The sequence below is a fragment of the Oncorhynchus masou genome, chromosome 24 (assembly GCF_036934945.1).
Source record: "Oncorhynchus masou masou isolate Uvic2021 chromosome 24, UVic_Omas_1.1, whole genome shotgun sequence".
Classification (NCBI taxonomy): Eukaryota; Metazoa; Chordata; class Actinopteri; order Salmoniformes; family Salmonidae; genus Oncorhynchus; species Oncorhynchus masou.
Window position 1 is genome coordinate 35,620,856 of NC_088235.1, and position 15,034 is coordinate 35,635,889.

A 15,034-nucleotide genomic window follows, 5' to 3' on the forward strand; every position below is an offset into this window, starting at 1 on the left:
ACCCTGTGCTCTGACCTCTTTCTCCCCTCTCTCTCCAGATGAAATCTCGCTTCTTGTGACGGCCGGCCGCCCAACAACCTGCCCGCTTGACCCTATCCCCTCCTCTCTTCTCCAGACCATTTCCGGAGACCTTCTCCCTTACCTCACCTCGCTCATCAACTCATCCCTGACCGCTGGCTACGTCCCTTCCGTCTTCAAGAGAGCGAGAGTTGCACCCCTTCTGAAAAAACCTACACTCGATCCCTCCGATGTCAACAACTACAGACCAGTATCCCTTCTTTCTTTTCTCTCCAAAACTCTTGAACGTGCCGTCCTTGGCCAGCTCTCCCGCTATCTCTCTCAGAATGACCTTCTTGATCCAAATCAGTCAGGTTTCAAGACTAGTCATTCAACTGAGACTGCTCTTCTCTGTATCACGGAGGCGCTCCGCACTGCTAAAGCTAACTCTCTCTCCTCTGCTCTCATCCTTCTAGACCTATCGGCTGCCTTCGATACTGTGAACCATCATATCCTCCTCTCCACCCTCTCCGAGTTGGGCATCTCCGGCGCGGCCCACGCTTGGATTGCGTCCTACCTGACAGGTCGCTCCTACCAGGTGGCGTGGCGAGAATCTGTCTCCTCACCACGCGCTCTCACCGCTGGTGTCCCCCAGGGCTCTGTTCTAGGCCCTCTCCTATTCTCGCTATACACCAAGTCACTTGGCTCTGTCATAACCTCACATGGTCTCTCCTATCATTGCTATGCAGACGACACACAATTAATCTTCTCCTTTCCCCCTTCTGATGACCAGGTGGCGAATCGCATCTCTGCATGTCTGGCAGACATATCAGTGTGGATGACGGATCACCACCTCAAGCTGAACCTCGGCAAGACGGAGCTGCTCTTCCTCCCGGGGAAGGACTGCCCGTTCCATGATCTCGCCATCACGGTTGACAACTCCATTGTGTCCTCCTCCCAGAGCGCTAAGAACCTTGGCGTGATCCTGGACAACACCCTGTCGTTCTCAACCAACATCATGGCGGTGGCCCGTTCCTGTAGGTTCATGCTCTACAACATCCGCAGAGTACGACCCTGCCTCACACAGGAAGCGGCGCAGGTCCTAATCCAGGCACTTGTCATCTCCCGTCTGGATTACTGCAACTCGCTGTTGGCTGGGCTCCCTGCCTGTGCCATTAAACCCCTACAACTCATCCAGAACGCCGCAGCCCGTCTGGTGTTCAACCTTCCCAAGTTCTCTCACGTCACCCCGCTCCTCCGCTCTCTCCACTGGCTTCCAGTTGAAGCTCGCATCCGCTACAAGACCATGGTGCTTGCCTACGGAGCTGTGAGGGGAGCGGCACCGCAGTACCTCCAGGCTCTGATCAGGCCCTGCACCCAAACAAGGGCACTGCGTTCATCCACCTCTGGCCTGCTCGCCTCCCTACCACTGAGGAAGTACAGTTCCCGCTCAGCCAAGTCAAAACTGTTCGCTGCTCTGGCCCCCCAACGGTGGAACAAACTCTCTCACGACGCCAGGACAGTGGAGTCAATCACCACCTTCCGGAGACACCTGAAACCCCACCTCTTCAAGGAATACCTACGATAGGATAAGTAATCCTTCTCACCCCCCCCCCCTTAAATGATTTAGATGCACTATTGTAAAGTGGTTGTTCCACTGGATGTCAGAAGGTGAATTCACCAATTTGTAAGTCGCTCTGGATAAGAGCGTCTGCTAAATGACTTAAATGTAAATGTAAATGTCAGTACAGGTGCATCAAAGCTGGGACCGAGAGACTGAAAAACAGTTTCTATCTCAAGGCCATCAGACTGTTAAACAGCAACCACTAACATTGAGTGGCTGCTGCCAACACACTGACTCAACTCCAGCCACTTCAATAATGGGAATTGATGGGAAAGGATGTAAAATATATCACTAGCCACTTTAAACAATGCTACCTAATATAATGTTTACATACCCTACATTATTCATCTCATATGAATATGTATATACACTGTACTCTATCATCTACTGCATCCTTATGTAATACATGTATCACTAGCCAATTTAACTATGCCACTGTGTTTACATACTCATCTCATATGTATATACTGTACTCGATACCATCTACTGTATCTTGCATATGCTGTTCTGCACCATCACTCATTCATATCTTTATGTACATATTCTTTATCCCCTTACACTGTGTATAAGATATTAGTTTTGGAATTGTTAGTTAGATTACTTGTTGGTTATTACTGCATTGTCGGAACTGGAAGCACAAGCATTTCGCTACACTCGCATTAACATCTGCTAACCATGTGTATGTGACAAATAAAATTTGATTTGATTTGATTATTCCAGCTTAGTGCTAAATGTCTCTCTGTGAACATAAACTGATAACTGAATGTCTTTCTTTAGCACCATAACATCCCTAACAAGCGTGACCCTGTTCATACAGAAGTATCTTAATGTGGAGTAAATTATCATCACACACACAGTCTTAACGCGCCACGTTTCTCACGGGAGGAGAAAGGAGTGGTCACAACGCTCAGCGTATTTGAACTAAAATAGCCCCACTCTCTCTCACAGACACACACTCTCTCTCTCTCCGCCCCAGACAGTCCAGCCCTCCTTCCAGTCCTTCTCACTTCACCTTGCTAATTTGAACAAGGCTTTATTTTGCTGTTTGTCAGCAGCTGAACTGTAGCGGGGTTGTTAGGCCTCTCCCATGGCTAATTAGGGGACCAATGCTAGCATTCATGGCCCAGCGCGGAGCCCCGTTCTTGGGGAGGCCGCGGCCGCGCTGTCCCTCCTGGCAGCCAGCTCCTGGCACCTCCAAGGCCCTGCGGCCGCCATATTAAGTGACTGCTGAAATTCATGGCCCTGCCTGCCTGCACTGTGCTGGGCTGCCCAGGGTAGGGGTGTGGGTTACTGTGTGTGTTGGGGAGAATGGGGGTTGTTGCCAATGACAACGCATGCGTTCTCAAACACCCTAGGGCAGGAACGACACATTAGTAAATACTGTGGCTACACTATTTCTTTATTTACTACTGGGAGGTGAGACGTGAGCAATTATACACAAAGTATGGAAGTGTGTGGTGTGTGTACGCAATATACTGAATGTTATGTATGCATTTTTATGTGTGTCAGTTGGTGTGTGTGAACTCATATCTTATTCACCTACACACTGAGCAGGGAGGAGGTGTGTATATGAGGGCAGAACAGCCATCCTCCTTTCTGAGCGGTTTTGTTTGAGGGGATTAGTCTCAATAAAATGTCAATTTGAATTCATCCAACTAATATTTCTTGCTGGGGGTAATGCATGGAGCTGAACAACACTTTAAATGGTGTTCAGAACAGCCTGCTTGACTTGTCACGTGATATGATTTGTCCATGTGGAATCGGTTGGTTAACACACCCTCTGTACTGTCCTGCATGGGTCTCTCTGTGTGTGTGTGCATAGAGAAACAGAGACTAATGACATAAATAAGCTAAACATAAATGAGTAATACACATCTCCGTGTATGTGATGTGCAGTTACACTATCCACAGTTTTCTAATGTATTAGGACTGATGAAGATTACATAAATTTACAAAGGGTAATTTTCCTGAGAAAATATAGTGTGATTGCTTCAGCTGTCCAAAATTATGTTGTATTTACAAGGGACATTTTATTTATTTTATTTTATTTCACCTTTATTTAACCAGGTAGGCAAGTTGAGAACAAGTTCTCATTTACAATTGCGACCTGGCCAAGATAAAGGAAAGCAGTTCAACACATACAACGACACAGAGTTACACATGGAGCAAAACAAACATACAGTCAATAATACAGTATAAACAAGTCTATATACGATGTGAGCAAATGAGGTGAGATAAGGGAGGTAAAGGCAAAAAAAGGCCATGGTGGCAAAGTAAATACAATATAGCAAGTAAAACACTGGAATGGTAGATTTGCAATGGAAGAATGTGCAAAGTAGAAATAAAAATAATGGGGTGCAAAGGAGCAAAATAAATAAATTAAATACAGTAGGGAATGAGGTAGTTGTTTGGGCTAAAATATAGGTGGGATATGTACAGGTGCAGTAATCTGTGAGCTGCTCTGACAGTTGGTGCTTAAAGCTAGTGAGGGAGATAAGCGTTTCCAGTTTCAGTGCTTTTTGTAGTTCGTTCCAGTCATTGGCAGCAGAGAACTGGAAGGAGAGGCGGCCAAAGAAAGAATTGGTTTTGGGGTTGACTAGAGAGATATACCTGCTGGAGCGTGGGCTACAGGTGGGAGATGCTATGGTGACCAGCGAGCTGAGATAAGGGGGGACTTTACCTAGCAGGGTCTTGTAGATGACATGGAGCCAGTGGATTTGGCGACGAGTATGAAGCGAGGGCCAGCCAACGAGAGCGTACAGGTCGCAATGGTGGGAAGTATATGGTGCTTTGGTGACAAAACGGATTGCACTGTGATAGACTGCATCCAATTTGTTGAGTAGGGTATTGGAGGCTATTTTGTAAATGACATAGCCAAAGTCGAGGATTGGTAGGATGGTCAGTATTACAAGGGTATGTTTGGCAGCATGAGTGAAGGATGCTTTGTTGCGAAATAGGAAGCCAATTCTAGATTTAACTTTGGATTGGAGATATTTGATATGGGTCTGGAAGGAGAGTTTACAGTCTAACCAGACACCTAAGTATTTGTAGTTGCCTTGGCCAGATCAATGAACACGGCTGCACAGTAATGTTTCTTATCGATGGCGGTTAAGATATCGTTTAGGACCTTGAGTGTGGCTGAGGTGCACCCATGACCAGCTCTGAAACCAGATTGCATAGCAGAGAAGGTATGGTGAGATCCAAAATGGTCGGTAATCTGTTTGTTGACTTGGCTTTCGAAGACCTTAGAAAGGCATGGTAGGATAGATATAGGTCTGTAGCAGTTTGGGTCAAGTGTCCCCCCCTTTGAAGAGGGGGATGACCGCAGCTGCTTTCCAATCTTTGGGGATCTCAGACGACACGAAAGAGGTTGAACAGGCTAGTAATAGGGGTGGCAACAATTTCGGGAGATAATTTTAGAAAGAAAGGGTCCAGATTGTCTAGCCCGGCTGATTTGTAGGGGTCCAGATTTTGCAGCTCTTTCAGAACATCAGCTGAACGGACTTGGGAGAAGGAGAAATGGGGAAGGCTTGGGCGAGTTGCTGTGAGGGGTGCAGTGCTGTTGACCGGGGTATGAGTAGCCAGGTGGAAAGCATGGCCAGCCGTAGAAAAATGCTTATTGAAATTCTCAATTATGGTGGATTTATCAGTGGTGACAGTGTTTCCTATCTTCAGTGCAGTGGGCAGCTGGGAGGAGGTGTTCTTATTCTCCATGGACTTTACAGTGTCCCAGAACTTTTTTGAGTTAGTGTTGCAGGAAGCAAATTTCTGCTTGAAAAAGCTGGCCTTGGCTTTTCTAACTGCCTGTGTATAACGGTTTCTAGCTTCCCTGAACAGCTGCATATCACGGGGGCTGTTTGATGCTAAGGCAGAACGCCATAGGATGTTTTTGTGTTGGTTAAGGGCAGTCAGGTCTGGTGCAGTCATGCTGCAGCAGCGATGGAAAAAGTACCCAATTGACAAAAGTAAAGATACCTTAATAGAAAATGACTCAAGTAAAAGTCACCCAGTAAAATACTACTTGAGTACAAGTCTAAAAGTATTTGATTTAAAATATACTTAAGTATCAAAAGTAAAATGTAATTGCTAAAATATTCTTAAGTATCAAATGTAAAAGTATAAATCATTTAAAATTCCTTATGACGCAAACCAGATGGCACCATTATTTTACGGATAGCCAGGGGCACACACCAACACTCAAACATAATTTACAAACAAAGCATTTGTGTTTAGTGAGTCTGCCAGATCAGAGGCAGTAAGGATGACCAGGGATGTTCTCTTGATAAGTGTGTGAATTGGAAAATGTTCCTGTGCTGCTAAGCATTCAAAATGTAACATGTACTTTTGGGTGTCAGGGAAAATATATGTAATGAGTAAAAAGTACATTACTTTCTTTAGGAATGTAGTGCAGTAAAAGTAAAAGTTATCCCAAAAGAATTATAGTAAAGTAAAGTACAGATACCCAAATAATCTACTTAAGTAGTACTGTAAAGTAATTTTACTTAAGTACTTTACACCACTGCTATACAGTACGTTGGGCACCAGGGTTTTTAACATAAACCTGCAAATGACCATCTGTTTTCATATCATGTGTAGGACCCTGAGTTTTCCTGACCAAGTGAGAATACTGTAGCTAGGACCCCAAGATAATCCTGGCTGGGTCAGGAATAACTCCTGTCCCTAGCCAAAGGACACACACAATGTAACTCCTGCACCAGTAAGTTACTATATACAGTGCTTTTTATTTTATTTTTACATGTTGTTACATTACAGCCTTATTCTAAAATATATCAAATATTTTTTTCCCTCATTAATCTACACACAACACCCCATAATAACAAAGCGAAACAGGTTATTTGAATAAAAATAAAAAATCAGATCCCCTTCACTATGAGACTCTAAATTGAGCTCAGGTGCATTCTGTTTCCATTGATCACCCTTGAGATGCTTCTACAGCTTGATTGGAGTCCACCTGTGGTAAAGGGTATTGATTGGACATGATTTTGAAACGCACACACCTGTCTATATAAGGTCCCACTGTTGACAGCGCATGTAAGAGCAGAAACCAAGCCATGAGGTCGACGGAATTGTCTGTAGAGCTCTGAGACAGGATTGTGTCGAGGCACATATCTGGGGAAGGGTAGCAAAACATTTCTGCAGTATTGAAGGTCCCCAAGGACACAGTGGCCTCCATCATTCTTAAGTGGAAGAAGTTTGGAGCCAACAAGACTCTTCATGGAGCTGGCCGAAGAACAACCATCTCTGCCATCTCTCCATCAATCATGCCTTTATGGTAGAGTGGCCAGACAGAAGCCACTTCTCAGTAAAAGGCACAAGACAGCCCGCTTGGAGTTTACCAAACTGCACCTAAAGACTCTCAAACCTTGAGAAACAAAATTCTCCAGTCTAATGAAACCAAGATTGAACTCTTTGGCCTGAATGCCAAGCATCACATATGGAGGAAACCTGGCACCATCCCTATGATGAAGCATGGTGGTGGCAGCATCAGGTTGTGGGGATGTTTTTCAGGGAAGATGAACAGAGCCAAGTACAGAGATCATTGAAGAAAATCTGCTCCAGTACGCTCAGGACCTCAGACTGGAGTGAAGATTCATCTTCCAACATGACAACGGCCCTTAGCAAACAGCCAAGACAACACAGGAGTGGCTTCGGGACAAGTCTCTGAATGTCCTTGAGTGGCCCAGCGAGAGCCCGGACTTGAACCCAATCGAATATCTCTGGAAAGACCTGAAAATAGCTGTGCAGCAACACTCCCCATCCAACCAGACAGATCTTGAGAGGATCTGGGAGAATGGGAGAAACTGATTGGACATGGTTTGCGCTTTCAGTTTTTGAGCAAAACACTGGATTTAACCATGGCAAGATGAATGTGTCAGAATACAAACAATGGTCATTCCATCCGCGAAGCAATCAAACAGGCAAAACGTCAGTATAGAGACAGAGTGGAGTCGCAATTCAACGGTTCAGACACAAGACGTAAGTGACAGCGTCTACAGACAATCACGGAATACAAAAGGAAAACCAGCCACGTCACGGACACCGTCTTACTTCCAGACCAGATAAACACGTTCTTTGCTTGCTTTGAGGATAACACAGTGCCACCGACATGGCCAGCTACCAAGGACTGTGGGCTCTCCTTCTCTGTGGCCGATGTGAGTAAAACATTTAAATATGTTGACCCTCGCAAGGCTGCCGGCCCAGACGGTTCCCTAGCCGCGTCCTCAGAGCATGCGCAGTCCAGCTGAAGAGACTTTTTTTTAAATACATTTTAGAATAAGGCTGAAACGTATAAGGGATTTGAATACTTTCCCGAATGCACTGTATATAGTTCATACATTAACATCAAATCAAATTTAAATCAAATCAAATTTGTCACATACACATGGTTAGCAGATATTAATGCGAGTGAAGCGAAATGCTGTGCTTCTAGTTCCGACAATGCAGTAATAACCAACAAGTAATCTAACCTAACAATTAACAGGTGAAGATTACAGCTGTAAGCAGTTGGCAAGGAGACACAGGAGAGACATGTGTTTGCGGATTATTGTCGGCTTAACTCATTATACCAGTAGCGTGTGTACATGCATGAAATAATGCTGTAAGTACACCTGCTGTTATATCAGCAGGACAATTGGGGTCGAACGTAACAGCATTCTACAACTCCCTCTTGACTTCCGGAAATGTGTTTTTATCAGCACACAAACACAAGATGAATTAGTTAGGAGACATGTGCACCGGTACTTGTACCTGATAGTGTTTACAACTACCCACTGTAACATTTGTCTCTCTTGCAATAATACATGGATTGTACAGAAAAGCCCCAAACAAACAAGCAATTTGTTCAGTTACATTTTGGGATGCTCCTGGATAAAAGCAGAGAGGCACTGAGAGTCTGGAAACGTACCCTGTTATATAGGAATTCAATGGCAGTCAGTCAAAGTGACACGGACAGAGACAGACAGAAACGTTTGATGTTTATTGTTGTGCTCAACAGGGATCATCTGGAAAATAAACCCCAGCATTGACTCTCTGTCATAATAAAGGGGGGGTAAACGGGGTGATAGGAAATATGGAGATGGAGACTAAGGTAAATAGATAACCCTGTCACCTCAAAAGTAGTAGCATGAGAAGAGGTCCAGAGTAGACTTAAGAGTCAGAGAGGACAAGCTTCACCCCTCTTAGTCTTTAGGGGAAACACCCCCACTACACTACATTGAAAAAAAATCAACAGCTCAAACAAGGACCATTCCACATGGCAGTCTAATGAAAATATGTGCGTAGAATTAGTGAGATGTGTGTCTAGAGAAAATGCATGTGAAAGTGTGTGTAGACTGTGTGTATAGTGTGTGGGATTATTTGCCACTGAGCTGTGGGGACTGCGTTTCTGCGGTGTATAATGTGTGTGTGTGGCTGAGTGTGTGTGTGTGTTGTGGACAGTGTGTGTTTTATGCTGTGGTGTTTGACTAATAGACAGGCTGAAGGTGGGTCTGGACTCCTGATGGCTGTGGCAGACACCGGAGAATACACCCTGAGCACGAAAAGAGAAGGAGAGGAGACGAGAAAAGAAGGGGAGTGTGGGGGGGGGGGGCAGTTAATAACATTACAGAACAACAGTGTTACAAAATACAACTTCCCCTGCAGCTCCACGCTCAAATTATTATATTTACAAAGTAGAAATGCAGATCTTTTCCTCCTCACAACAGGCTTCAGTCAGACAGCATTGAGGCCATTTCAGCAGCCCGCATGCCACCTGTCGTGCTGTGCTGTGCTGCACTGCGCTCCTCTCAGAACCGAGACAAACTTTCCACAAAAACAAAAGACCATTCCCGCTTGTCTTTTATGACACCCAAGGCAAATAGAGCTGTGGATTTTCCATCGGGAGCCTAAGTGACGGGCCTGGGAGAAAAACACTGGAATAGTTGTGTCACTAAGCGGTCTGTCTCTCTCCGTCTCTCTCTCCTACTTTAGAGACATTGGTTACATTTTTACCTGACTAACTCATCCGGAATGACATTTCTGCTATGGCTAGAGGTAAAATACATTGGCTTTACCTCAAATTACATAATTTGCCCAAATAGTGCATTAGTTTGGGATAGAGCCATTATTTCTTTGTATCTGGCTCTGGCTAAAAGCAGTGCACTACATAGGTAATAACTAGATGCCCTTATTCTAAGAATGAGTAAGGAGAAAGAGAAAAGGCCAAAAAAGGAAGTAGATGTGTTTTTATGACATCCTCTGTGAGTCAGCAGTCCCATAGCTCTACCCAGGATTCATAGGGAGATTTGGACCTGATATTGACAGTTACGGGTAACAATGGCTGACTTACTGGAACATGGTCCAGAAACAGAGGGGCTTATCAGCCAGGACATATGGAGATAATATCCAACTGACATGATTGAAATTCAACTGTAATGAGACAAAGAGAAAATGCAGTAGAATGTTTGGCTAAAACATAGAATGAACATGCTTAGAGGGCTTGGAAGTGATCAGGCCTACTTATTACCTAAACATCAATGGTGGCAAAAACAAATTCCCCTTAAATTCGATCTCTCAAGGACATCATTCTGTCAACTAGAGTTTCAATGTTACATCAGAGACGCTGGGACTTTCCTCCCACACACATTAGACCTGTTTTCTAATCAGCCACACAGTCAGTCAGGGAAAACTTTGGGCCATGGTAATGTCAGAGAAGGATATTAGATCTGGCTATGATACAGTTGCTTAGCGACTGCTTCACACCGTTTCAGACTGACGTATGACTCTACATGTAATGCGATTCAATACTGTGATTTTATTAAGATTCCATGGTCCAAACATATTGCTCACCATATGTCTGCTGTAGAGGGACAAGAGAGAGCCATGAGAAAATGAGTTTGCTGAAAACAAATTGGCTCCTTATTTAAAAAGAAGACAGAGAACAATAAATTAAGGAAAACACTGGAGTTTTGGTGTTGGTAGAGCAAACTAAAGCAAAAATATTATTGGGATACTGTCAAAACGATACGACAGTATTTATTGTCAAAAATAATATTCAGATATGTAACTGCATCGATCTTTCCCCCATCACTAGGATTATTGTGGTGTGTCAATACTGTAGCTGGTGATCAGTTTGAAAACCCAGCACCGAGCTTCTGCTTCACGGCAACAAAATACACATAATTGCACCAAAGCGATACATTGCTCTGTATAACTCTTGCTCCATTAATCTTTCCTCGATTCCTCCCATTCTCTCTCCTCTCCTCCTTCTCAAAACTGAAGAAAGTCAGAGTGAAAGGACTTTGGACCTTCTAATCAAATACGATTGAGAAGGAAGCAAAGAGAGAGGACGCAATGAGGTCCCTTCCATAACCCCTCATCTTGAAGTGGAGAGACAATTCATCAACTCTTGGAGGACAATGGAAGTGAATAAAAAAAGCGTATTTATTGCTCAAAGTTTCGGCTTTTCGCCACCTTCAGAGTTTTTTCTACAACTGCCATTGTCCTCCAAGAGTTGCTGAATCTCCTTTTTACTTCAGGTTGCTCCTCAATTCATGCATTTTGGTTGAAGGGTTACACCAGTGTTCCCTTCCCATAACCACTCATCTTCACAGGGTCAGAAGGGGTCAACTAAAGAATACCTCCTCTAACCCCTCATCTTTAGGGCCTATTGCCAACCAGGAGAAAATCAAGGCCTTTCTCTCTGCAATAAAGGTCAAGCTGTTTGAAAACCCAGCACAGAGCAACTGCACAGCAACCAAAAACACTTCATTGTGCCAAAGCACATTACTCTGTATGGCTCCTTCACAAGTTATCTTTACTCGATTCCTCCCATCCACTCTCCTTGCCTCCTATTCAAAACCCATTGTAGAAGAAGGTAAAAGAGTGAAAGACCCTTGAGTGAAAGGCCCTTGGACCTTCTACTCCATACTATGATTGAGAAGGAAGCGAGGAGAGAGGATGTGATGAATCACAGAAAGACAACTTGTGAAAGAATACTTTTCAATCTATTAATAAACATAATCTCCATGCAGAACACAGGAAACCAGAACCAGTCTCAGGCATTAATGTAGCGTAACGTCAACCTACATCCCTGTTCACCGACTGACCTTTTAACCCCCTTGGGTTGCTTTTCAAAATATTTTCAATACTTCTGTGTACCCCATGTCCCTCCAATACATATGTATTTTGAGGAGGGCCCTCAAGACATTCCTAAATTCTGACTACACAACATACTCAGTGGCCTACCAAACCCTACAGATAAAACTGTTGCAGCAGAGACCTGAAATGTGCCGAGTTCAAGCTGGCTGCCAACTACAAGGGATCAGCAACCGGGAGTAAACACAAATCAGGGCATCATTAGTTAGGTTTTTAAACCGACACTAAATATAGTTTTTGTTCATGTGTTTCTCTCTTAATCATGTGTAAATTGTGTAAATAAAACCCATCTACTCTAATTTGGGTAAATGTTTTCAGATAGTGGTCCTGTCTTCCAGTGCCTCATCAGAGGAAGGTTAAGAGGCAGGTCTGTTCTGTGCTGTGCCAAGCCCAGACTGACTGAATGACTCATAGAAGTGTGGGAAGGCTACAGAATGTACTACTCAGGAAACAGTCAGAACTAACATTTGAGGAGGTTTAGGTGAGGTTTTCAAGAGAAGTGTTCTGTACCGTGTTATATAAAAACACTTCCCCTAGAGGTATCTAAGTAATGCAGAAGAGGCATGGCATATTGTTTGATTGGCAGACGCCAAAAGGAATGGAGACACTCTACAGACGTTATACAATAGACTTGCATACGCCCTTACACTCTCTTTCTCTCTGACAGACACACACTTACCCTGCTGCACAAAAAGTCTAAAACATGCACATGCACATGGGGCTTTAAGATTCTATCTGCGCAAAGCATTGGTCTGAGATATTGAGCATCAAAGTTTTCACATCCCAGATCTCAGAACTGTTTTGTAGTGAATTCTTATTTCATAACCAATACAGGTCCTCGTCTTAAAGGTACGTAGAGTGCAGAGTATCAAAATCCTGTGTATTTGTAAATCCGTTTTATTAGGGTGCAATCTTATGGCTCTGAAATATCAATCTGGATATGGGACTTCTGAATTAGGCATGTTCAGTTTTTATGAAAACTGTAGCTATTTGAATACACAAATGATAGAATAACACTATTTTACCAAGATAGTGTTTGATGATGTGTTCTGACTCTAAGATCACCAGCCAAATTACTGTTATGACTGAACAACGACATGACATCATTTACTTTCAGATTTCTTAGTGTTGTTTTTTTCTTTCTTGCGTGACATTATTGCTGGCTAGATTAACCTAGACCATACTTCCATGGAGATGGCAGAGACATGTGTTCCGAATGGTCCGTTTGGATTTTCTCAGGCTTGTGACTGGCTTGCAGATAGAACCTTATAGCGGCAAAATCAAATGGGTTTATGCAGAGAGAACTTTCTCAAATCTAACTTCATAGACATACGAAGAACCATCTAAAAATCATGTATATATGACTAACTCGTTTATGACAAAAATGTCAGATAGAACCTTATAGTCCCATGGTCTCAAAACTCTCTTCGTCACACAACCACCACGACACACGCACATTTACATTACATTTCTGCACAGTCCTGTACTCACATGTATGTTCCTGAGTTTCTTCTTGCCTCTCTCCAGCTTGCTGAGGAGTCTGTGCTGCTGCTGCTCTCTGGGCGCCGACTGCATCAGACGGTCGTCAACGGATACAGTCTTCCTCAGAGCCGCCCGCTCACCCGCTGTCTCTCCCTCACCCGCTGCTGTTGCTGTCTCACCCAGAGGGAGGCTTCTCACACCCGGGGCCGGTGCTGGGGCTGGGGCCTGGGCTGATGATATGGGAGATGGCTCTGTTCTGTCGAAGTCCCGCTGCACTGAGCCTGGACAACAGAAACCAGAGATGCACCACTGATAGTATACAACGCCACGAGCACACACACACACATGCATACGCGCAAACACACATGCATACGCCCGCACACACACACACATTCTGAAAGCAATGGCACACAAAATCAAAATATATAGAGATCAATAGACAATTAGAGAGAAAGAGAAAAGGAGAGAACTGAAGAAATACAAGTGGACATATTGTGTGGGAGTGAATTGCTCCTTTGGCACCGTCTTAGATAGAACACCAGGATTAATAGTCTCACATTGTCTGCAAACAAACAAAACTTAACTGGTCTCTGGTCACCTCAAAGATATGTGCAATCACAAGCAAACACCTTAAACACACACACAAACACGCAAACATATACACAAACACACACACACATTTAATCTGCTGTCTTCCTCTCTTCCCAGCTGTCAGGTGAGGCGGTTTCATCTTTCTCTCTGCTCAGTGTGTCTGCTGTTGTGTGTGTGTATGTGTGACACAAACAAGCACGCACACATATACACAGGAACAATATCAATTGCATCCTCCATGCGTCCTCTCTCGTCTCCTCCTCAAAACCCATTGGATGAGAATGTCAGAGGTCCCTCCCCTCTGACCTTCTCCTCAAATATGGTTTGAGGAGGTGGCGAGATGAGAGGAGTATGCAATTGAGATCATCCCATACAAGCTCAAACACACAGCAGACACTAGCACACTTTTAAGCTGGTGTACTCAGACAGAAAACATGATCAAAGTCAAGAAACTTCATTCCAGACTAATAGAAAAATAATTATACTTCAGACATTATGAAGAGATGTCACACGCACAAATCTGCAGTCCTCTCTTCCCTCCAACTTTCTCAGGTGAAGCGGTTTCATGTTTCACTCTGCTCACCGTGTTTGTCTGTCGGCTGTTGCGAGTGTGTGAGTATGTTTATATGATAAAATACGATACGGTTGTGTGTGTATGTATGTGTGCATGCAAGCGTGTGTCTTTGTGTGTGTCTGTGTGCATGCGAATGTGGGTGTGTCTGCGTGCACGTGAGCATGTGTGTGTGTGTCTGCAGTAGAATGTATCAGGCTCGTCTCATGTGCTACCTCAACACCTGAGAGCAGCTCTGTACTGGCAGAATGACAGAAGCCCTAACCAGCCCATTAAATCTGCATGAAGGCCTCATTCAGCCTATACACAACCCTTTTATTATTAGAACTACCATTCAAAGCCAATATTAGCTCAGACTTAAGGATATCCCACATAGGTCTGGCCAATATGTACAAAATATCATATCACAGTATTTTTCTCATTTTTGAAGGTAGGACGGTATTTGGCATTTCTGAATAATAAAACTTCTAAATATGCTTTATTGGTAGTTCATGGCAACAAATGAAAAGCTGTGGTTTTAGTGGGCTTTCTCCATTCTGATTGCTTTATACTGTTCAAACCAAACTTCAACCCAAAATATTAGGAGCACAAAACTGACAGTGGACTAGTCCTAT

At 43.9% G+C, this 15,034-nt stretch overlaps 1 protein-coding gene across 1 annotated transcript in view; it reads right to left on the reverse strand.

Moving 5' to 3' along the window:
• Positions 1-15,034, reverse strand: part of LOC135512085 (ankyrin repeat and fibronectin type-III domain-containing protein 1-like) — a 244,991-nt gene that overhangs the window by 190,659 nt on the left and 39,298 nt on the right. Inside the window, exon 5 of the mRNA XM_064933738.1 lies at positions 13,268-13,539. Within this exon, the coding sequence (XP_064789810.1) occupies positions 13,268-13,539 (272 nt within the window). The remainder of the gene's footprint in view (positions 1-13,267; positions 13,540-15,034) is intronic.